This window comes from Spinacia oleracea, chromosome 4 (assembly GCF_020520425.1).
Source record: "Spinacia oleracea cultivar Varoflay chromosome 4, BTI_SOV_V1, whole genome shotgun sequence".
NCBI lineage: Eukaryota > Viridiplantae > Streptophyta > Magnoliopsida > Caryophyllales > Amaranthaceae > Spinacia > Spinacia oleracea.
In genome coordinates this window covers 38,038,691-38,063,877 of record NC_079490.1, presented here as the reverse complement: position 1 = coordinate 38,063,877, position 25,187 = coordinate 38,038,691, and the positions used below count along the sequence as shown (strand labels likewise).

Here is a 25,187-nt window from a genome sequence, read left to right as displayed (position 1 = left end):
TATAGAAATACCTTATATGGCTGCTTATATCTAATTTGGTGTTATATTTGAAGCACTTAGTTCCACTAGAAAACAAATTATACAATTGTAAGATGATCTAATTGAAAAATTACTTGGCATGATAAATGACGTAGTGTGTCTGTGTAGTTGACAAACTTAATTGATGTTTTTAACTTTGCTGTATACATGCATTTCGTCAAATATTGAGCTCAAGAAAAATCTAAAATTTTAACTATTCAGTGTAGCGATCGGGGCATCGCCCGGGCCACACACTAGTTTGAATCAAACCGAGTTGATCACTCCGTCGTTGGTCGCTTTCGTGGTCATTTGCTGATCACACATTCCCTCTGTTGTCATCATCTATTCGCATGTACAGTTGCACCCTTGCACTACCAGCTTCTCAAAAACTACTCAATCGTTTGCATTAGCTGAAACTTATAGTACATCGGAGGAGAGAGAATTATGGCGTGTACAACACCACTCTCCTCCACCCACTACCATGTCCCAAGCCCATCAAAATCCCACAATTTCAAACCAAAATTTCACAACCCAATTCAATTTCGAACAACCCTAAGCACAAAACCCTCATCAAATATCTCAAACATTGAAACAAAATCTTCCAGAATTCGGGTATTCGTCAGACGAACAAAATCGACGGAAACTGATGACGTTTCTGAGCAATCAGAGTTTCAGCAGTCCGAAATTGAATGTATAGGAACAGGGACGGAAGTAGAATGCATAATTAACGAGAATTCAGAGAGAAGTGAAGAGGAATTAGGGTTTGATTTAGGGTTAGTGGGGAATTTGTGGGAATGGGCAGTGTTGATTTCGCCCTTTTTCTTCTGGGGAACTGCAATGGTTGCCATGAAGGAGGTTTTGCCGAAAGTGGGTCCTTTTTTTATCGCCTCGTTTCGGCTTATTCCGGCTGGATTGTTGCTGATTGGGTTCGCAGCCTCAAAGGGTAGGCGTTTGCCTTCGGGGTTCAATGCTTGGTTCTCAATCTCTCTCTTTGCTCTTGTGGATGCCACCTGTTTTCAGGTATTCCATTTCATGCTGTTTCTTCTTGTCTGTTTGTTGCTCATTTGTATTTTTCTGTTGTAATATTTTGCAATATGAATATGAGTTTTTGTTATAACCGAGTAGTAGTATATTTATAGTTCTTTTTCTTGTGTGATTGGTGAATTTTAAAATGCAAGCTCGTTGGAGGTGTTCTTGTTGGTGTAATGTTGGAATTTATAAGGCAAAGTTAGGAGTAAAAAGTTGCTAACAGGCATTTGATGCCGGCTAATTGACACATGAACCGTAAATGCGTTAACTATGTGATTATATTTTAGTGAAAAGCTAATTGGGGCGGTTTCACTATTCAATAATGTGTCTGCGTATTGAACAAGTTGCCAATACATATCAGAGGGCGATACTTCCTCGAAAAAAGCTTCTTTTAGGGTTTTTGTTAGTCAGTAGGTAGTCAGTGGAATCGAGCTTTTGTCACCAAATATTGGAATTGAACATTAGCAAGGCTTTCATAAGAAGTTCACTCCTTTCCTTATAAATCAGGCACATTATAATGCTAAAATAAAAAGCAGGCACATTTACGTTAGTTAATATTGCAGGACAATCGTCTGGAAATACAGGGAATCAAAGGTTGATTCTGCAGACTCAATTTGTGGATGAACTTACTAACTATGCTGAACGAACAAGGCCAGTGAAAAAAGAGAGAAATTCTGTCATATATACCATGATCATCATCTATATTCTACCTTAAGAAGTCTCTGTGTGTGGATTAAGTTTATGAAAGAAATATTTTATTTTTTTATTATTTTTATTGCATACAGTTATTTTTTAGAATGTATCAATGTTTACATATTTTTTTTTTCTGACAGACATCGGCTTTAATCATTTTTGATTGTATGTTCTAAAAACTTGCATAGTGATTATTTGTTGTTGGCGTGTTTCAGGGATTCCTTGCAGAAGGTTTGCTGCGAACATCTGCAGGTCTGGGCAGTGTATGTTTACTTTCTAACAGTTCATTTAGTTGCTTGACTGACTTCCTGTGTCTGTACAAAGGATCCTTCTGCAGCTTTCACTCTTGATAATAGCTCTGCTAGTTGGTCATATTTCCCGCGGAAATGTAATGCTAGTTGTTTTACTTTGCAAACACAATTCTATTAAGTTTAAGGGGTTAGGAGTTTAGGACATTTTAACCCTCTCTGGTTCGTTGTTGTGGCGTTGTTGAGCAAAATACTGCTTTTGTTTCATGCTCAGTTACTTTCTGAAACGCCTTGAGACTACTTGGATCCTTTGAAATCATATGTCATTCTTTGATAAGAAACTGTCGACAAGTAGATGTCCTGCTCCAGGGCGCCTCTGAATGCATAAGCTTTGATGCCTTACCTAATTTTTTAGGGGACTTCTTCAATCTAAGGGTATGTTCGGCATTACTACGATTCCTGGTTTTCCTTTAAAACTAAAATAAATAACTAAACTTGTTCGGTGAAAGTGATTATAAAACAAATTTACTGCTCTTTTGACAAAACCAAAGCGGAATAGCGTTTCATAATTTTGGTTTTAAACAACTTATTCCTTTCTTTCTCCCTCCTCTTGACCTGGTCATTTTCTCTCTCCAAAACCTCAATATGACCTCTAATGGCAGTGGACGAAAACCGGCAACCTAAATGTTCACATCAGCCTCCTCCTCTGCTCCACAATCTTCATATTAATTTATATTTCAAATGGGGTATGCTCCTATTCTCCAACAACACCAATTTCTGTCAAGGTTTTTTTTTATTAGTTTGACATGAATACCAATTTCGTTCATGGTTCAACCTTTTACTGAGATTTTAATGGATTATACCTTGTTTGAATACAAATAAAAAGTACCATATTCAAAATAATTCATTCATCTCTTTGATTTTGGATCTAATATGTGGTTGGAGATTCATGTCAAAAAAAATACTAGAATACTGGTATGACAAAAATTATAGTTAGTATATAATTTGTGATATAAAATGCAACATTTTGGGGTTTTACGGTCAGATTTGATATGGAGTTGTATTGATTTGATGAAAAGAGTAATGAATTACTGAAGTTGGGAATGGAGTAATTGATTTTATATGAAGAATTATATTTAATTTTTAATTTTGAAAGAACGATTGTCATTATCTATGCTCCGTACTTGTGTTAAAAAATCAAGCAGTTGGTATTCATCCCAAAAGAAAGTTGCGTTTATTATTAGTTTTGAAAAAGTACAAAACCGCAACAGAAATCTGTTTTCAGGTTTCTAAGAACATAAAACTCAAAACATAAATTGTTACCGAACGAGCCCTAAGCTCTTGATCGCTTATTTAAGAGTGAGACCAGTGAATCAATTCTCTAAAGTGCTTCAATTGCCAAGTTTTTTGCATGGGAAAACTCTGTGACTTCGTTTATTTAATATTAGTTATATTCTGTACATTCATCTTGTTTGGAAGTGCCAGCCCTGGTGATTCCTAAATTTCATCTGCAATAGCTTTTTGTCTGAGTTGGGAGTTTCATTCTCGTATATCAGGTCTGATTAGGAACAATTTCTGTAGATGTTTTCTTAACTTGCTGCTCAAAGAACAATGTATGCTCCCTTTAAATCATTTGAATGTTTTCATTAGAGAAGAATAGGCTTCGTTTCCAGATAATTTTCTCTTCCCCTGTATCACCACGTTCCTACTAGATTCCTCTTTTGGTCGTATGTTTCGTTTAATGACATTTGTTACCAATTTTTTAATCTAAACACTCTGTATTTCATGCTTGCCTATGTGGAACTTTGATCATTAAAATCTTTAACTATCAATAAGTAAATTTTTTTTAAAATAATATTTGAGAATTATATATTGAGACGAATCAAACAAGATATCACATGACTATGTTTTCCCTTGAGAATAAATCACCAACATTGGTCAAAGGGGAGTATGTGAATAGTGCCAATAGGCTAAGTTTATAGATTTTAAAGGAAACCCGAAGGAAGTAGGAATTAAGGAGAAAATTGAAAAAACACAGGACTATTGTACAAACTCTATAAAATAATACCCTCACCGAACTGCTCAATTCCTTTTGCAGGGTAATTCTTAACCATACACTAATAACTTCTAGATCTAAATATGATCTTCCTAAATTATATTCTTTATATTAGTGATCGATTACAGAAGATAATCTAATAATAGCTTGAAAAATTACCTTGAGGAACTCTCAGGTAAACAAATTTCTTTAATCTAATAAAAATTATGGCGAAAGTGTCCTTAGACTTGGGTAACTAGCTAATTCATCAACCAAGAAATTCCTATAAAAGCGGATGGCTATGTATAATCTCCATTTGATGCTTCTTCCAACATCTTATAGAATAATGCTAACCCATGGTAGTTTAATAGCGGTGCCACTAATTCCATCTCGGCACTTGACAGGTCACGTAGCTCAACAGTAATACATCACTGCCATATCTCAATTTAAACACTTCATACAACATTTTGCTGCTTTCACTATGGAGATTAAAAATTACGGTTTTGCACCATAGAAGAGAACTATGACACATTGTATGCAATTTCGTATTTTTGTGGGCTGTCATATTTCTTCTCTCATATAAAACTTCGACTCTGGAGCTTACGGCTGAAGTCCATGACTACAGGTTATAATTGACTCACAGCCTCTTACAGTGGCTGTACTTGCTGCTCTTTTCTTTGGCGAGTCGATTGGGTATGTTGGAGCTGCAGGGCTGGTGCTCGGAGTTGTAGGGCTTTTACTTCTTGAGGTAATTTCTGAAGAAATATAGAATTTGATTTCACTTGCTCTCTATACTGTCCGCTTGTTTTGTCAGCTTATTCTAGATGATTTACTCTAATGGTCTTACCTATTATATGAAAATGTTAATGTGGCGTGTTTTTGTATCTGACTACCTTTTGGGAGACCGAGATTACTAAATGATATTTTTTTGTTTGTCTTGTTTCCATGAATCTATTGTTTCTTGATTTTCCTTTTTTATTTCATCGGATTCTGAACCTGAGAACAACGGTTTGGACTACATGTTGCTAGTTTTATCAAAAAGAACAACGTCTTACATTGGCCATGATGTACGGAGTATGTGTTTCCATGGCATTCTCGGCTTCTCGCTGGGCCTGGCGGTTCATGCAGCTTTTGAATGATATTGCATTAAATGATTGTTGCTAAATAGAGTCTATTTCTGAAATTTTTGGTACACTATCGCGCAAGACTAATGTATATGAGCACTAAGTATGTAGATAATACGGAGTATGCTTTTAATGGTTGTGCCTCTTGTGTGTCTCATACCCATTTCAGGAGAATTATATTAGTTGGTGAGTCAATTGGTTATGAATCCTTTTGCCTCATATTTTATAAGTGAAATATATTTATGTATCACAGGGCTGGTACATGTGCAACTCCTAGCCGATTAGGCTCTTCCTGTGGTCTGCTTAACTTTCCCTCTTTCCTGGGAACGTTTCATTACTGGGTTTAGGACTTGTCTATCTCCCAGACCCTAGTCCAACCCGATTCTTTCCTTTTTCTTTCTACTGGTGAGGGGCACGGGCCAAGGGGGTGGCAGGGGTAGTGTCTCTTTCCTATCGTGCTTCTTCAAAGCTGATCATTTGATGACCAAGAAGACATTTTGTACATGTACTTGGCTTATTTGTCCTTGATTATTGAATTTTCAAACAAAATTCACTTTTAACTTAAACTTGCTCCTGGCTTGCATGAAGATAAAAATAAAAATTTCACTTGAAGTAGTTGCAACTGAGGAAGAGTGAGTTCTTACAGGATGAGTTCTTGTTATTTACTTTGAGTTTTGATGAAAACACACAGAGATGTTTCTTAAATAGTCTGTTACTTGTTTGTGACCTAGAGAAACTAGAGAGTGAGAAAGAGGACAATAATGAATTTGTAAATTAAGAAGTAGGATGATTGGCAGCGTTGACAGAAGCAAATTTGATGGGGAGGATGATGATGGTGATGAATGCGCAGAGAGTGGGTCCTGAGTGGAGAAAGATAAGGTGGTATGATCGTATGAGTAGAAGGGTCATAGCTTCTAATCTCAGGAAACTACAAGTATTAGCATTTTCAAAACTTCCCTTAATGAGCTGAGGAAACAGCTGCTTGGCTCTGCCACAGAAAGGTTGTGAACATTTTTACCCTTCCATAATCTGCTCCCTGTGTGGTACACTGGTGCTTACTGGTTTTTCTAATTTTTTGTGCGATTCAACATGAAATCGGATTTCTTTTAGATCAGATTTAGCATGATTATGGTATTTCACTGCTACTCACGAGTATAGTGGATTTGCTTGCAAATTTTTGCAGCTACCTGTAATTGCAACTGACGGGACTGATTTTTCATTATGGGGGAGCGGCGAGTGGTGGATGCTTCTGTCAGCACAAAGCATGGCAATTGGTACTGTCATGGTGCGTTGGGTTTCCAAGTTTTCTGACCCTGTTATGGCAACGGGATGGGTAAGTCTCTGTCTGCACGCTTCATTTACATCATTCATTGTAATCTGGTTTTTGTTTGATGGGTATGCATGCGTTTGGAAATTCAAGATCAATGGCTTTGATTAAGTAAATTTTGAATTCTATTGCACTCCACGTCTCCACTGGTGAATGGTTTTGTTATGTTGCTCAAACTTTTTGAAAGTACATGCATGCATCTGTAGTTTTGATTGAGTCTGTTCTCTTGTCCTGATATTTACTGAACTAAAGTTATTTTTGTTGATTAAAACACAATTTTACTGATTCAGTGTTCTATTTGTTCTATGAAGTTATTGATTTTTTAGTGATTCAAAATTAATTTGGACAAACTTCTTTTGTTTCCTGATTAAAACTGATTATGGAGAGTAGTGCCTAAGAAGTTAAGGTTATAGGATTCTTTGCTTAGTAATGTGTTCTCACATTCCCCAAGTTATTTCTGCTTGTGAAGTGTGCTGCCTATACGTTTTATTTGGAATTTGAATGAGAGTGGATTAATTTTGCAGAAGTTTCTTACTCCGTATTTCTGAAGGGAAACTATTTGCATGAAATGGTCTCATGCGTTGAAATTTGAGACGAAAATGATACCCTTTCTCAATAATAGTTGCTGCAATCTGCAAGTTAATCATTAAAGCACCCCATTCTGCAAGTTAATCATGTGATCGACTCATCCTTATATCTTGAAACATATTACCCCTACACACAAATTTCACGATGTTGTACTACCTCTGTTCCTTTTTGTTCTTTACGCTTTCCCCATATAGGTGTGTCTTAAAGTTCTTTACTCTTGCACTTTTTCTCATTTTTTATGTAATTTGTTACGCTTTTAATCCCTTACACTACACAAAGGACCCACTTTTTCTCACATGTTACCCACTTTAACTTTCTCTCTCTTCTTTTCTTAATTCATGTGCTAAAAGGAACCGTAAAGAACGAATAGGAACGGAGGTAGTATTAGTTACTCTTTCTCAAGGGAGTTTCCATCACTTTTTCTTATGTAAGATTGGATGTTCAGAAAGGTGTCTCAATGTCTAATTGGACCATAGTCCTCCTTGCCTATTGAGTACAAGATCTAAGTGCACCCGATGCGTGCTTCAAATTTCAAAAACATGTACGACTTCTCATATTATATTAGTATTGGAAATAAGCTTGCAGAAGTTGCTACCACAGCTCTTGACTTCTGCCTATTTGTTTTTGGTGTCTCTGCCTTCTTAAATGAAAACAGAAATAGAAACTAAGGTCCTATCTACACTTGCTTGCATTGTTTGCAGCATTTCATGTGGCTTTTTATGTTTCAATCTGACACTGAGATGCAACTTTTGTCGCAGCACATGTTACTTGGTGGCATTCCGCTAGTAGCTTTATCGGTACTTAATAATGATCCTGCATTCAATGGGGGTCTTAATGAGCTCTCTGCTACTGACCTTTCAGCACTGTTTTATACATCAATCTTTGGGAGCGCTATCAGCTACGGTGTATTCTTCTATAATGCAACCAGAGGTCTTTATTCTTATGAACTTGTAATCATTTCCTTAATGTTGCACCAGCCAATGCAAAATATTGTGTTAAGTTTTATTTTTTCGTTTTGGTAGGTGCATATTGTCTTTAGTTAAAATGATGCTATTGCCTTATTGAAGCAAGTGATTACTTTATAATCCATGTTAACTTAGGTAGTTTATGTAACAGGCAGTCTGACGAAGCTTAGCTCTCTCACTTTTCTGACTCCAATGTTTGCTTCTATTTTTGGGTAAGACCATCTCATATCCAAATGCCTTGTCTCTGGAGATATCTTGAGCTATAAATTGTGACACTTTTTCTGTGCAGGTTTCTGTATTTAGGTGAGAGCTTCTCAAATGTGCAACTATTTGGGGCCTTTATAACCTTACTAGCTATATATCTGGTAAATTATAAACAGAGCACTGTGGAATGAACCAGCGGGTATTCTGGGTTAAGCGAGAGCCTACTTGTTAAAAGATAAAAGTGGAAGAACATTGACCAAACCTACATTCTCAAACTTTGATTGGCGGATTATGTAGCATGGACAGGTCTTGGCATCAAAGTTTAAGCAATAGAGATGATTCTGCCAGGGATAATATGACTATACGGAGGACAGCTTTGCAAGCTCGATTAAAATCTTGGATTGCAGGGATAAAATGCAACTACTTCTGGACTTCAAATTCTTTTCTGCTGGATTTGCCGCGAGCTCAAAGTATGGTCTTCCTTTAATTCATCTGTAAATTGTTCTATATTTTTTTCATGCTAGGTTCTTCTTAGTACATGTACTTATCAGTGTATAATGGAGTTGGGGTATGCCTTAGAGGGGGTCATGTATATAATGGCATAGTTTTAAAGCTTAAGTAGATATTGTCAAAGAACTAGTGACTATGAGGAGAGGAGATGAGATGAGATGATGACAATGTTTTAACACTTGGGCAATGTACAAGTTGTATAAGGAAGACTACCTGATTTATTGGGCGTGTTTGGATCAAAGCTAAGGAAACTCGATGTGGTAAATAAGAATAGGAAAGGTAATATTCCTGTCATGGGGTTGAATGTTTTGTGTTCATGTTACTTTTAATGATATGTGTTCTAACATGAGCTTATATGTTGTTTTACGTATATGTACCCAAGACAACATACGAAGTATATGAGATCTATGAAAGGAATGAAAAAAAGTTAGCCCCATAAGATTATTTTGGTACTTTGAAAGAAAATTTGAGGATTATTGGAAAAGATAAAGCGAGCGGAGGGTCATGTGAAGATTCACTAGCATAAGTCAATTAGGTCATGAACAGATGTACACCAAAAAGAATACAAACATATATACATAATACGCCATTTTGATAAATGAACATGAGATATTGGGATATGTTCCTTTGTTGAACCTAAAAATAGTAACATGTTCTTTTACGTATGTATTTATGTTCTTTTAGTGCACAAAGTGCAAGTACATTTGAGTTAGATTTTACGTTCGAGTTACCTTGGTGCATTATATTATTAGCTATATTCTCAAATGAAGCACTTATTTGTAAAAGATATTTACTAACTATTCGAGTCAAATAAGGCGAAGCATTCCATATACTCTCTCCGTCCATAAATGATTTTCATGTTATGTTTGAACAGGCATATTGAGAAACTTAGAAGTGCGGGGCCGGGGTTGAGTTTTTGTTAGATAGTATTCATAGTAATTTAACTTGATTAAAATATATGGAGTAATTGAGATAAACAATGTGACACAGACTGTGGAGTGAGAGAGTGAGAGTGAGAGTGAGAATAATGTCCAATAGGAACTGTAGAGAGTTAGAACTAACACATTTACGAAATGATGAAAATGGCTGTTGGTTGTAGATAACGTTATTTGGGAATTTGTTGTGAAAGAGTCAAGTTTTAGCTAACTTAATTTAAGTCAAAACCATTTAATGTGTTGAGCTGGAATAGAAAAGAAATTGAGAAGGATGATGAGAAATTGAGAAGGAATAATAACTTACTTGGCAATTAAGAAATGCAGTACTGGGATGATATCTTAGCATTTGATACGGTTACAACTTACAAGCCTTTACCAGTTAAAGAAAAGTGCTTGAATGCTTCCATATTAGACCCGGCCCCCAATATTGTAATTCTCCAAGCTGACTCTTTCTCATAATCATCAAGATTAACTTCTGAAGACCTAGCTCGGTTTTGGATGACTTGAGTTTGATTATCTCAACATAGATTTACTTTTTGCTATCTCCTCCAAAACCTGTGTTGCAACCTTGTTGATAGACATGGAGTACTACATAGTACATAGTAACATACATACATGAGAAAAAGAGAAAATTATGCATAAGATTTCAAAATTAGTCCGGTTGAGGCTAGGGACTTGAAAGAATGAAAGATGTTTGAATTAGGCAAAACAAATCTGTGAACCCCATAGTTGGCCCTAGTAGATGCCAATTACGCACTAGATTAGTTGCTTAAAGTTGAGGGGGGGACATTCAGTCATTGCCATGAGATTGATATTGAGATTCAATCCTGTCTACATTATTTCTTCTTTATGACTATTTTATACACCAACCCTGGTCCCAACGACCATATAAATATGTAAATTGTCTACTAGCTTGAGGTATGACTATGACTATGACTACACAGTTCAATGCATACGAAAGTCATTCCAAATTCTTGACATTTTTATTCTTTTATCATGAAGAGCATCAATACCAATCGCCATCTACAGGACTACATCAAAGAATAGTGAATAATAACAAGGGATGGATAAAGTTAGTGGACCCATAAAGTAAGGCATTTTCAAAAGCATAGAAAACTAGGGAAGAACAAGATAAGGAAACAAGAGCATCTAATCATTCTACACAAAACAGATAATTAAGTTGTGATTACTAATAGATGTCTTTCATATTTGATTTTTCTAAAGTACTATATTTTTTGGATTATTTGTACTTCCTTTTTGTTTTTCAACAAGGACTTGTATGATGACGGTATTAGGTAATACACGAACGTTCTCTAACTTTTTGGGTTCACAGGTAATAGATATGAATTTTATGGTGACTTTTGTATAAGACCGTCTATCCTATAAGAAAAAAAAATGTTATTTTTCTTTTCTTGTAGTGATTAGTTTTTGTTAGTGAATCTTAACCAAATACGAAATACTAGTAAAATTGTGTTAGTAGTAGAGAAACTCGTGAAGAAATACAACAATAATGTTACTTTTTTTTGTTTTGTTATATGTCTGTGATTATTGTGTTGATAGTAGAGAAACTAGTGAAGAATAATACATCAATGCTGTTACTTTTTTTTTGCTATATATGTCTGTTACTTGGTATAACTTCTTGTGTGGAAGCCATCCTTTTATTTCTTACCCACTCCTCCAGTGTACTACTTTAATTTGATGACTCAACATGCGTATGTACAATAATGATAACAAAGTGTGAAACACATCTTTAGATTATTTATCACATACTCTATATGCAATCGTTTATTAATGTGTAAATATTAAAGTACTAGGAAAAAAACAAAAATCAAAATCTAATAAAAAAATACCAAATTTGGATTTAAAGGATGCAACACTGAACTGACACTGTTCTCCACCGCCGATTTAGCACGTAAGTGAGCTTGATGGACGCTCCCCTTTATGGATGATAAATGTGTCGAAAGATTTACCAAGGTGTAGAATTTTGGACACCGTCCAAGCCTAATGAACATCATATTTCCTTCCTTCCTTCCTTGCTTCAAGAGACAACGCCTAACTCATTCCAAATAAATAAGCTAGAACCTCAACATGTGGTGCAAAATGATCCATGCCAACAACAATCAACAACGCCTCTAGTGTCATTTAATACACTTGCTGTTACCAATGATAAAGCCCAACCCATTCAGCCCTTGAACAGACCTTTCATGCTCCATCTTTTTGTGAATCGAATTCTGTAACACCTTCCTCTATCCACCATAAGAAATACTCCGTATTATTTGATAATATGCATACAATATGATTTAAAAGATAATTAATTTTAACAAAATCACGTGTATATTATTTAAAAAAAAAACAGAAATGATTTCCTTAGCAGCTAAGGGTATGATTGTTTAGTCAAACGACAAGAACATATAAATTATAAAAAGGGCCATTGATTCCTTACTCATGATAAAGCAATGGCAATCAATTGCTAAGTGGAGATTCATTTGCTTTTCCTTTTCCTTTATTTAGCATATTAATTGGACCATATATAATATACTCCGTACTCCTATTTTATCACCTTTGAAGTTTGAACACCTTAAAAACACACACAAAGCAATCCAACACGCACCTACTTCTCCACCAACTCCAAACACCCACCCTTATTTACTCACTATATATATAACATCATATATTATATATATCAAACACATAATACATACAACTCTTCATACATCAATTTCACGAGCTCGAACTCAAGACCTCTGGTTGATATATACGTACGTACAAGCTTAGTGTTAAGGGGTTGGTAATAATAATTATGTACCGGTTGAGTAACACCGTAATAGGTTTCCTAAACCTATTTTCACTGCTAGCATCAATCCCCATCATCGGAGCAGGGCTATACATGGCAAAAGACAGCACAACATGCGTGAACTTCCTGCAAACCCCGTTGCTCGTAGTTGGCTTCATTATACTCATCATATCCCTAGCAGGGTTCATTGGTGCGTGTTTTCACGTAGCATGGGCTCTATGGGTGTACTTGGTAGTGATGTTGCTACTCATTGTTGTTTTAATGATAATAACCGTGTTCGGTTTCATAGTCACAACTCAAGGAGGTGGTGCTCAAATCACAGGGAGACTTTATAGGGAGTTTCACTTACAAGATTATTCCCCTTGGTTAAGGGATAAGATTACTAATCCTAAGTATTGGAATAATATTAAGGGTTGTATTATGGGCTCTAAGACTTGTGCTAAGGTTGCTGCTTGGACTCCTGTTGATTACCTTAGGAATGATATGACTCCTGTCCAGGTACTTTTCCCTCTTTTTTCTTTTCCAAATATATTATTATATTGTCTTTTGGAAATTTGGAAATAAAGAACACTAAAATGGATTACTTGTTTGAAATGTTTTTAGTAATATTTCATCTATTTCTAAAATCAATGAAAATTCAAGAAAATAATAATATCCATGTAATTTCAAGAGCTTTTCTCCTTAAACGAATCAAACAATGGAAAAAATGTACTAAGTAAATATTTTCTACACTTAAAGAACGAAACAAGTGAAATTAAATTACTCTTCAAATAACGAAACAAGTGAAATTAACTTTAATAGTTTTCTTTTTCTTTTTCTCTACTAATTTCCGGAAGTTTAATTTTCTAATATTAATCTTAATTATCAAGTAATTATCGAGTTAGCATATTTGTTAATTCAAATTTCCTCTTTTTAGTTGTAAGATAAGTGAAATAGCTTTCTTGTCTTCTTTGGAAAGAGATATTTGGTTGAAAAAAGACTAACGATTTGAATGTCAACAATAAATGGTGGGAATGAGAATAATAAATCATATATAGTGTTACAGGGGTATATATATTGCTTTTATCACTACCCGTATAAGATAAGTGGATGAAAAGGAAAGATGACATGTTCACGCTATAGTGGAATGGTATTCTTTCTTAATTAATCTCTAATGAATGGTCCATCATTTTACTTTCAAATTTATATTCATTATGCTAAAGTTATTTGATCTATGATATGATTTGATCACACTTTTGCATAAAGTGTTCACTTTTTTAATCTTTTATTAAAAATTGATTAGATGGTTTAGAAAAAGTTACTGTGAAAATTAAAAAGCAAACAGTTTTCAGGAATTGTAATCCATTTTTAAAAAATTAAATAATTTATCTGTTTATTCTCTCAAATCTTTTCCTTAGAGGGTGTGCGTGACAAGTTGCAAGTAAAAAGAAATGAAAGAGGGATTTTAGAGCAAATTTTATTTAAGAATTGCAATTCATTTCTTGAAAAAAAGTGAGTAATATTTTTGTCTATTTGCATCCCTACAGTAAAAATGAAAGGGCAAGGGGAAACAAGTACGGAATATAGCACTACAAGAAATTGTACTATTTACGACGGGAAATCCCGTCGCTAAAGGTCAATAATTGTTGATTAACGACAGGATTTTCCGTTGCGAACCCATCATAAAAGGGGTCGTCGTTAACCCGTCGTAAAAGACATTTGCGACGGTTGTTTCCGTCTTTGTTGGGTTGTTATCCCCATCACAAATGCCCTTTTGCGACAGGATTTTTACCCGTCGTTATTAGGTTGTCATAAAAGATACAAATTTTTGTAGTGTAGTGTTTCTTGTTCAATAATACGAAGTAGTTTTCGTCGTCTCAACCTCTCATTTTCAACGATAATTAATTGAATGATTTAAATTATAAATAGTCATTGATGGTCTTGTATTAACTTGTGTTCATCAAAACCATGGGAACCTATATACAGTCAGGATGCTGTAAGCCACCAACATCATGCACATACGGGCAAGAACCAGTGACAATTGCACAAGATCCGGATTGCTACAAATGGAACAATGATCCGAATTTGTTATGCTATGAGTGTGATTCTTGCAAGGCAGGAGTACTTGAGTCCATAAGGAGGGATTGGCACAAACTATCTGTCCTCAACGTAGTTATGCTTATCTTACTCATAGGCATTTACTCCATTGGTTGTTGTGCGTTCCAAAACACCCGTCGGGGTGAAACCGATTACCCATATGGCCATAACCGCATGACCAAAGTCCGACCCAGATGGGACTTCTATTGGTGAGTTATTTTTCTCAACATTCTATTTATTCATTTATCTTACATTATAAAATATGGTATTTATTTTAAGGTAGAAACTTGTATATACAACGGGTAATTTTTCCTGAATCGTACACACCTCGTGTTGTTTTTATTTATTTTATCATTTACAGATCTCTTTTCACTCTAGAGGTAAGAATTGGTTTAATCTTACTTTGTCTTATTTAATTTCCATTTCCCCCCTTTCCTTTATTTACTTTTTATTTATAAACATTATTTCAACAAAACAAATTTCAATTCGATATTTTCAGGTGGAGATGGTGGCGTGATAGAAGAGATCAACTTTGGTAGTCTATTTATCAACTCTTTTTAAGGCTTTCTTTTTTGTGTTAGTTTGTTGGAGCCAAAGGTGGTGTTATTTGACATGTTTGTGCATGTTCTTGGTTGCTATTTCTTGTACAAACTAAGGGTTAACCCTTTTCTCCTGCTAAGCTTGTATCTATTTAGATAGGGTTGTATCTATTTTGGCTTATTGTTCTTCGATCTAAGGTCGTGATCTCTGCAACTTAAGATTAAGTTATAATCAGTAAAACTACGTAAAATTTATCGTGACATGCCATTCCCAAGGAACATTCATGTTACGTTACCTATAAATGAAAAAAAAATCTAGTTTAATATAAACATCATTTAGATGAAGAGAATTCAAACTTTATATACAATTGATTATTGATCATAAAAGGTACGGTGTCAAATAGGAATGAATTTGTAAGGAAAATTAATGTCCATTCCCATGGTAATGTTAGTTCATTCTAAATTATCTCTTTTTCTTCATAAATTTTCATTACTATCCATTTACCATTTTGGGATTGATATTTGGTGGGAATGCAAATGTTTGAAGAAAATCACCATGTTTGAGAGATTTCATTATCATTAACATTACTCCGTATGTTGTTATTTTTCTTGGTGAATAGCACTTAAATTCATTATATTCCCAACATTTATTATTGGCAAACTAACGAGCCGTAATAGCTATGAATGACATAGATGTCTCAAAAATGAACTACAGTTGACTTACCACCTAAGCTTGTTCAATGTTTCAACATATTGGTCTTTTCATCTTAATTATGTACAACTAGAAGTAAATAAAAAAAAATAAAAAAATAAAATAAAAAATAGATGAAGCGCAAGCAAGGAAGACTAGGAGGCAGCAGTAATATGAAGCGCAACCAAAGAAGCATATAAACCATCTTGGATACGAATTAGAGTATCATGCTTCCCTTTCTCTGCAACAACACCATTTTGAATGACTGCAATCACGTCTGCATTCTTTATGGTGGATAACCTATGAGCAACAACAATAGTAGTACGGTTCACCACCACTTGATCCAATGCATCCTGCACTACTCTCTCAGATTCTGCATCAAGCGCGCTTGTAGCTTCATCCAATAGGAGTATTCTCGGATTCTTTACTATGGCACGTGCTATTGCAACTCGTTGTTTTTGGCCTCCTGATAGTTGCACTCCTCTTTCACCAACAACTGTATCATATCCCTACAATATATACATATATGTTTTTCGTATTAGAGAAACAAACAACATATATATATAGCTAGGGCCTAGGAGTATTAATTTTGTCAGAAACATTATACCTGTTGTAAGCTACTGATGAAGTTGTGCGCGTTTGCTTGCTTTGCAGCAGTTACTATTTCATCCTCAGTGGCGTTGCCTCCCTTCCCATATGCAATATTAGCTCGTATTGTTTCATTAAACAGAACAGGTTCTTGGCTTACAAGTCCCATTTGTTGCCTTAACCACTTTAACTGAAGCTTTTGAATTTCAATGTCGTCTAGAGTAATACAACCAGAATCTAGATCATAGAATCTTTGCAACAGGGATATGACAGTTGATTTTCCGCTCCCACTTTCTCCAACAATAGCCACTGTCTGATAAATTAGCATGCAGTATCAACTACTTATATGGTCTCAACTCTCAAGTCTCAAGGCATGGCAATAACAAGTGTTTTTGTGGAAGAATTAAATTACCTTTCCTGCATGAATGGTCAAGCATAGGTCTTGAAAGATGTGAACATCAGGTCTAGTGGGATATGTAAAACTCACTTGTCGAAGCTGAATTTCACCCTTCACTTGATCAATTGTCATTCCAGATTCATCACTTGAGTTTATCTTAGATTTGCGATCAAGAATCGAGAATACTGAAGCAGTGGCACTCTTGGCTTTGCTAGTATCTGGAGCTAAGGAGCTTGTTTGCGATATTCCTACTGCTGCCATAGCAAGTGCAAAGAATACCTGCAATAAATCACACCACAATATTTAATTTCTTATACTTGAAATGTTAGTTTGTATGACTATCTATATATTGCAAGCAAATTAAGGGACTGATGCATGGTTAAACATATACTCTGAAAACATCAGGAAAAGTTGTTCTTCCATGGCCAACAAGCTGTGCTCCTGCGTAGAAACAGACGCCATACACACCGAAAAGGAAAGCAAAGGACACCCCAAAACCTGCCCCACTAACCAAGCCTCGTTTTATACCAGCTTTTATAGGGGCTTCACATTTCACTTCATACAATCGAATTATCTTCTCCTCCGCACAAAAAGAAGCAACTGTTCTGATACTCCCAACTGCATCGTTGGCAACTTGGCTAGCCTCCTCGTACTTCTTCTGCAGAAACACAAACACAAACAGAAACAGAAGAAAGAAATAATAAGAAAAAGAAAATTTGGTGAAAATTACACAGAGAAAGAAACAAAGAAGAGATGAACAACCTTTGCATCAGCACTAAATCCCTGCATAAACTTTACTTGGAGATAACCACTGATTCCGATGAGAGGGATTAAGACGAGGACTATCAATGCCAGAATCCAGTTTGCAAGGAAAGCAATGACCAAACCAGTTATAGCAGAGGAAATATTTTGAACAAGCAAACCCAATGCGTCTCCAACTAAAGCACGTACAGTTGCAGCATCAGCAGATAGCCTTGCACCTATTGTACCACTTGAATTTTCTGCCTCGTCAAACCACCCAATCTCCATATGCACTACTCTTTCAAAGCATAAAGTTCTGATCCTTCGTATCAACTTACACCCAGCTACAGAAAAGAAATAAGTTCTAGCTGGATACGATATCAGTGCTGCCAAACCAATGACAACAAACATAAGGGACCAGAACCTTGAATCCCTTCTCAAGATATCTGGTGGCCTATAAAACATTTCAATCGCACTAGCAAAAATTATACTGAATACTGGAAATATTGCACCACTGGCAATTGCAAACAGACATCCCACCATAAGTATTGGAATTTCAGGCTTGTTGAGAGAGGCTAGACGCTTAATAGAAACTTCTGCAACAACAGATTGTATTGGGATTTCTACCACGTCTGCAGTTGCTAGTCCTGACACCGCTGAGAAAGAGTCACGAATACTGCTGCTATTTCTCCCTGAGGATCCTTCACTCCTTGATCTTAAAGATGATCTTCTCATACTAGATTGGCTCCGAATTTCTTCTTTACCATGTTCCGAATCTTTTCTCATTTCTTGTAAATGTATAAGTTGTGAGTATGCTCCCTCAGGATCCTTGAGTAATTCTGAGTGCACACCTGATTTATTAGCAGCAAACCTTATCAGCAAATATATTGTCAAGACAACTAAGAAAATAACAATAAAACAAATGTTAGAATCTTGCCTTTCTCAACCACCTTTCCTTGATGAATGACTGCAATCATATCAGCGTTCCTTACTGTACTTAAACGGTGAGCAACGATAACAGTGGTTCGATTTACCATTACCCTGTCTAGTGCTTCTTGTACAACCCTCTCAGATTCTGCATCAAGTGCACTTGTAGCTTCATCCAACAGTAAAATCCGCGGATCTTTCAGAATGGCCCTTGCTATTGCCACCCTTTGCTTCTGCCCTCCTGACAGTTGAGTCCCATGTTCACCAACCAATGTGTCTAGTCCCTATCATTTTTATTTTTATTTTATTTTTCAGATAAAAATGACTTGATGAGTATAATATATAAACATACATGCTAATCATATTATACCTGTGGCAACTTATCAATAAACTTGGCCGCATTTGCAAGCTCAGCTGCTGCTCTTATTTCTTGAATTGTAGCACCATCTTTTCCATATGCAATGTTCTCTTTAATGGACGATCCAAAAAGCACAGGCTCTTGACTAACCAATCCAATCTTTTGTCTAATCCATCTAAGTTGAAATTCTTTGATATTGATTCCATCAATCAAAACCTGTCCAGCATGTGGATCATAGAATCTTTCTATAAGACTGATCACTGTCGATTTACCACTCCCACTTTGTCCAACTAAAGCCACGGTTCTGCCACTTAAGATGCTAAGAGAAAATCCACTGAATATTTGTTCATCAGGTCTAGTAGGGTAACTAAAATGAACATCTTTAAACTCAATATCTCCATGAATATCATCTAGTACTTTCCCATTTGGATCAAAAGGGTCAATATCTGGCTTTCGATTGATGGTCTCAAACATTTTGTATGCTGCTGCTTGCCCAGCTGCAAATGCTGTCATGTTTGGAGATGCCTGTCCCAGTGACCTGCATCAATTAAAATTAGAAAATACAAAACAAAATATGCTGAGATAAAAACTGATATGAAAGAGTAAGAATGTAGTTACATAGAACCAATAATGACACCAACAATGACATTAATGACGGTGCCACCAGTGTAATCTCCTCGTAGAATCATCCTTGAGCCGAACCAAATGGCCAAAGCATAGCTGCTAAAGATTACAAATGTGAGGACACCTAGTCCTATTCCTGTAGTCACCCCTTCATGAATACCTGCTGTATAGGCATTTGCAATTGCTTTGTTGAATTTCGCAATAGCTTGTTTCTCTCCTGTAAATGATGCCACCTGAAATAATAAAATACTGTTAAAATTCATCATCACTTAGCTTAGCAGATGTAACAAATAAAGAGTAATTAAAGTTGAACAACTCACAGTCCTTATTGAGCCTACAGTTTGTTCAACAACAATGGCGGCCTTTCCATAAGCAGTTTGGCCCTTAGTAGCCATCCTCGAGAAAAAGATGGTCATGAATGCACCAGCAGTAGCAAGAAAGGGTATGACAGACAACATAACAAGAGTGAGAAGCCATCCTTTGATGAATGCAACCACAAAACCTCCAATGAATGTTGATATCAGCTGTATAAATTGCCCTACCTAAAATACAATACACAGAAATTAACCGCAATATTAATCATATATATGAATATATCAATGCAGTGCATAGCATAGCATATTGTAACAAGTAATTATAAGAAGTTATTATATACCTTCTCCCCAATGGCATCTTGTATAAGAACTGTGTCGCCAGACATCCTACCAATTACTTCTCCAGTGGTGATTTCTTTGTCAAAGAAGGCAATATCTTGTCCGAGTATAGTTTTCAAGTACAAGTTCCTCATTCTTGCTGCTTGCCTTTCTCCTGTTACCATCCAACATGCTACCTCTGCCAGAATTACAAATAAGATGGTTATATTGTATGATTTTATTAGAAAAAACCAAAGACAGCAATAATAAGATAAAAGCTTACGAAGAAATGCAGCTACTGCAGCTCCAACAGCCAAGTAAGCAAAGTTTAGAGACACCTGAAAAAACTCTTAAGGTCAGCATGATTTTAATTGAAGGTGCAAACTGTTGTAATATTCCAATATGTTTATGAACTCAAAAGTAAAAGAATATGGCATTCTGTTTGAAATTCATAGTAACAAGTACATAGTAATTTTAAAAAAGTTGTCACAGTTCCTAATATAGTATTCGTTCATTCATCATTAATATTTCCAAAAGTATGGGAGCAGAGTTGATAATAAAATTGTATATATTTGTACCTGGGAAACAACATGGATGACTTCCCTAGTATTTTGATTTTGGCCAAAAGCATTAACCAAATCACCCAAAAGTATGGCCATCAAGGGCATAGCAACACCATTAGCAATAGCACCAATGGAGCCTATAATCATCAATGCCTTATCAGTAGAATCCGCGAAAGCAAAGAGTTTGTAGAATGGAACTTTATTACTAGTGCTACTCTCATTCTTCTCTTCTTCGTTTCTATTATTGTGTTTTGCATCCACAGAGGAACTTGTTGCCTCTTCAACTCCATTCATCTTGTCCGGCCTTCTCAACAACTAATATATCCAATGCCTTTTCAGACTTGTACTTGCCTTACTTACCTTGACTATAACATTAGCATCCAAGAGTTAAGTATATATATTACCAAACCATACAATATAAATAAAAAAAATGATAAAGGTCGCAACATGCGACCTTTAAGCCGTGTCACAATGATGACATGGCATGCTTATGTGTCATGATTTAAATTGGAAAACTAAAATATTTAACTTATATAACCAATTATACATGTTACAAAAATGGTAGGAAAGTCTTAATATTCTAATTTATTTCCTTTTTTATATCGATAATCTATTTACATATTTTCATAGTAAAAATATTGAATTGGTAGTAAAAATATTCTGATGACGCATTGTTGACCCTAAAGTTTTGATGATGACAAAGCAAACTCCTGACAATTGGTTAAGTTATGTTGCATAATAGGTTCCGAGATCCTTAGAGGGATAATGCTAAGTTAAGGAGATCCTGAGTTGGATAAACTAAGCAACGTGGAATATAAGCAAGTAATTGATCCATGTCAGACACTACATTGAAGAAATAATCATTAAGCAAGGCGAGATTCTTAGGCGAGTTACTAAGGCGAGATCCTCATATATTATGTGGATCCTCGACGTTCCAGAGAAGGAACAAATTGGAAAGTCTTCGAGTGAAGCTTCTAAAGGTGCGACATGAAGACTACAACATATGAGTTTATGTTTTAGGATTTATGTAAGTATTTAATAAAGTTTATAAGTAATTTGGTATGAAAGGGACATAGTATTTTGGTACGTTTTAAATGAAATATGTTAACTGTAATTATAAAAGAGTTTTAACTTGGAAAATCTTTTTAATAAATAAAATGTATTTAATTAATAAATGAAACATAGGATTCTGATTTATTCTCCTTGTTTCTCAAGTAAAAGTTTTTCCACGTTCCTTGAAACTCTCCCCACGTATTTCTGTTCAACGTACATTTAGTGTTTTGATTTGGTCTCCCTTGTTTCTCTCCAACTATGCCCATGTTACTGAGCAGTAACTGTTAGTGGGTAGTTGAGGAGAACATGGGTACCCAACCCTAAGTAAAACTCTCCTATAAAAGGAGAAGAGTTTTAGCTTTTCAAAACACACAACTGATCTTTGCAAAATATATCTTAAGAGCTTAAACGTTTTAAAAGAGAATCAGTTTTCAAAAGAGTGTCCCTTGAGTTCCTTATTACTTTGAGCTTTATTACGTACTAGAGTTTTATATCAAATTGTATTTTGGGTTTAAGGGTTGAGTGATCCTTAATTGACTTAGAGTTAAGTCAAAGAGAAACAGAGCGACTTAGAGTTAAGTCAAAGAGAAAAGGAGCGACTTAGAGTTAAGCCAGAGAGAGAAAGAGGAGCACAGTAATCAAAGGGGATTGCTGTGGGGAACTCGTGTTCGAGAGGAACTCGAGTTAAAGAGTGTATTTGTAGTGAGGTTCTTCTTGATTAGGGTCAAGAAGGTTCCTCCATTTTATATCTTTCTTCGCTCATTATTCTCAGTCTCTTTATTGTTTAAATTCCGCAAGAAACTTACCCAAGTTCCCAAGAAACAATTCACCCCCCTCTTGTCAAGTGTTCCTACTGAACTATCACGCATAGTCTACGTGGCGCCTAAATGTGCCAATTAAACTGCGACACGTAAGATTGCGACAACTAAAAGTTGTCGCAATTTGCGACCTTTATCATTATAAATAAATGAATCCTACCTGACAAGTATATGTTTTTCTTAAATATAAAATCATTTAAGATGGTCCAAGTTCATAAACTCATTTCTAGCAAATAATACTACTTACATATACTAACTACTACCTCTAGGAATTAGATTTATTTAGAATCATCAGTTCGTAAAGACCAGCTCTAAAACTTTAACCAATTAATTAATTTAATTAACACCTTGTTTCTTAAAATTCTTTACAGTTTCTATTTGCATGTACTCAAATGCAATATTTAACTACTACAGAGTAGTATATTCAATTTCGTGTGTGAACAAATTATAAAAAGTTGATATTCTAAAAATACCACCGAGATCGATCTAACAAGATCTTATATGTAACGTTTTAATGTATATAGTAAAAATTTACGATCAAAATTATCATACTTAGACACATATTCCAAAGCGTAAAAACTTTTAAAAATGGAGGTAGTACATGATTGCTCAAGAAGGGTAAAACAAACAAGTATAAATATAAGTTGGTTGTTAACTTAGCTAAGTAAAATACGTAGTCAAAGAAATGAATCACTCTTGAGGCTTAGTTTTTTGAAATATCAAAACCAACAAGTTGAACGGTCTTTGATAGAGTGGAAATAATATTAACATAAAAGTAGGCATCAAAAAATAATAATAAAATAGGTTAAATAATTAAAGATCAACTCGACAAATTTAAAGTCTCGTCTAGCGGTTGAATTCCAAACATAAGTTCAAGATTACATAATTAAACTACACACAATGTTCCTTTCCATGGTATACCTAGCTAATACCGCATCACACATTCATTTGTGGAGCATGTGAGCTTGAAAATATGTGTGTGAATTGTGGTGGTAAAGATTACTGTGAAACGAGCTGGTTCAGGCTTCGGTCCGAGCCCCCACAAGCTGTGGGCATGAAAGGACCCGACACATGCCAGCTCGCTTGTATTGGGCCGGGTCAAAATTAATGAGACCCAGGCCTACGAACCCTCATGTTGGGCAGGGTCGGGCCTTCGAGTCTGACCTTATTTTTACTAAATTTAGTGTGCTTTGCCGTGTCGGGTTAGGTCGTACCGTGCCTTGTCCTTCCAAAAAACGTAGCCCGAACCACGACTCACGATTTCGGTCCTTGGGCCAGGTCCACGACCATCTTTATATGATGGACACCAGTGTTTATTAACTCCATGCGACCCACCCGTGTATTGTTATGCGTCCCATGCATGTGTCACGATTTAGATATGGACCAAGGTGCACAGTAGCATGGTGCATCCAAAGAACACAAATACGTAGTTAAAAAGCATCGATGTATGTGAAAAGAATATTAACGTACCTATAATATAAATTGGCTACCTGCTCATGTATTTCTATTTTTTATGAGCATGTCCTTTTTTTAACCATTGAAGTTGCTCTTATAGTTTCTCATTTAATTGAAAGTTGTTCATTTCAATTTTTGCAAATACGTAGTGTAGTTTTCTCCACTAAATAAATCGCCGTAATAATACTTTATCCGTTTTACAATAGATGAATCATTTTGACTTTTCACACTATTCATTTACTAATTTTGACTACGTTTATTACTAAATGTAAAGACATAATTGTAACTTTTTTATTGTTATTAGGTTTATATATATCAATATATATTTTTAAAATATGCAACTTTTATAATTTCTTTTAATATGTACGGAGTAATTAAAAATATTGGTTGTCAAATTTAATATATGTACATAAAGCAGAAAATCAGTATAATACAACTATTGTGAAACAGTTGAAGTAATGCATAAAGTTAGGCTAGATTTTCAAGAATAGAAGCTTGTCTAACTAATTTTTTTCAATCGTAAATCATGCATTCTTTCCCGCCACTTATTCTTAATTTATTTCTTGCTTAACAGAAATGCATTAGAATGGGAACATACAAAATTAGGAAACTTACAATAATAAACGTTTCGAAGTCAATTCTTAGCTCCACAATCTTTCTCTCATTTTTCAATTCCTCAACTTAATTTTGGCACATACTCGTATATATGTAGTAACGCTTCTATGATATGTCGATATGATACTATGTCTCTATTTATATTTTCATCTATTTATAATGGTCAATGCATAATGCGTACTCCTCATTATTATAATCAAATAATTGAAAATAATGGTCAAATATTAGCTAATTTGACCATTATTTGAAACTAATTAGGAAGCAGGGTACGTGTTTGACTTTACTTAAGCCTTGGGGAGCAAACTACTCAACCCTATTGGTTGGATTAGCTCATTAGTTAGGCTAATAAGAAGCAAATCATTTTGATTGGCTGGTCAAATTAGATTAAGTAAAGAAGCAACCAAAAGGAGATGACTGATTATCACATCTCAAGTACTTACGTTTTGTTTTGAGTAGCTGAAGCCGAAGTAGTGTTAAATTCAACTGAATTGAATTGAACTGAACTGAACTAAATATTACTCCGTACTGAATTGAAATAAATATTGAATAAAAAATAAAAAATAATTAATATAATAATACATAGTAAGTAATAACTAATAAGTAGCTAAAATCAATAATTGATAATCCGTAATTAAATAAT

At 35.1% G+C, this 25,187-nt stretch overlaps 3 protein-coding genes and 1 long non-coding RNA gene across 8 annotated transcripts; 2 read left to right on the top strand and 2 right to left on the bottom strand.

The window, feature by feature from the left end:
- Positions 1-462: 462 nt before the first annotated feature.
- Positions 463-9,090, top strand: LOC110778099 (WAT1-related protein At3g02690, chloroplastic). Its single transcript, XM_021982658.2, has 7 exons — positions 463-1,038; positions 1,956-2,003; positions 4,649-4,771; positions 6,331-6,480; positions 7,821-7,992; positions 8,179-8,239; positions 8,317-9,090. Exons 1-7 carry the CDS (start codon positions 463-465, stop codon positions 8,420-8,422), a joined length of 1,236 nt encoding a protein of 411 aa, XP_021838350.1. The 3' UTR covers positions 8,423-9,090.
- Positions 477-10,520, bottom strand: LOC130472473 (uncharacterized). Its single transcript, XR_008932854.1, has 2 exons — positions 9,981-10,520; positions 477-1,092 (listed from the first exon to the last, which is right to left on the bottom strand). It is a non-coding gene; the product is annotated as an uncharacterized lncRNA (long non-coding RNA).
- Positions 10,521-12,217: 1,697 nt separating this feature from the next.
- Positions 12,218-15,348, top strand: LOC110778098 (tetraspanin-6). 2 transcript variants are annotated; one of them, XM_021982657.2, is made up of 4 exons: positions 12,218-12,968; positions 14,436-14,755; positions 14,908-14,926; positions 15,046-15,348. In XM_021982657.2, coding segments are annotated over exons 1-3 (813 nt in total). In that variant the 5' UTR covers positions 12,218-12,476; the 3' UTR covers positions 14,909-14,926; positions 15,046-15,348. The 2 variants fall into 2 exon arrangements, with proteins under 2 accessions (XP_021838349.1, XP_021838348.1); XM_021982656.2 differs by lacking the exon at positions 14,908-14,926 and having other exon boundaries at positions 12,221-12,968.
- A 570-nt stretch (positions 15,349-15,918) lies between these two features.
- LOC110778097 (ABC transporter B family member 11) lies at positions 15,919-24,659 on the bottom strand. Of its 4 annotated transcripts, XM_056843581.1 has the most exons (13): positions 23,692-24,659; positions 20,622-20,971; positions 20,327-20,381; positions 20,067-20,242; positions 19,732-19,953; positions 19,406-19,644; positions 18,800-19,325; positions 18,440-18,713; positions 17,524-18,353; positions 17,153-17,419; positions 16,777-17,040; positions 16,384-16,677; positions 15,919-16,285 (listed from the first exon to the last, which is right to left on the bottom strand). In XM_056843581.1, exons 2-13 carry the CDS (start codon positions 20,898-20,900, stop codon positions 15,932-15,934), a joined length of 3,780 nt encoding a protein of 1,259 aa, XP_056699559.1. In that variant the 5' UTR covers positions 20,901-20,971; positions 23,692-24,659; the 3' UTR covers positions 15,919-15,931. The 4 variants fall into 4 exon arrangements, with proteins under 4 accessions (XP_056699559.1, XP_056699558.1, XP_056699561.1 ...); XM_056843580.1 differs by having other exon boundaries at positions 20,067-20,381; XM_056843583.1 differs by lacking the exon at positions 20,622-20,971.
- Positions 24,660-25,187: the final 528 nt, after the last annotated feature.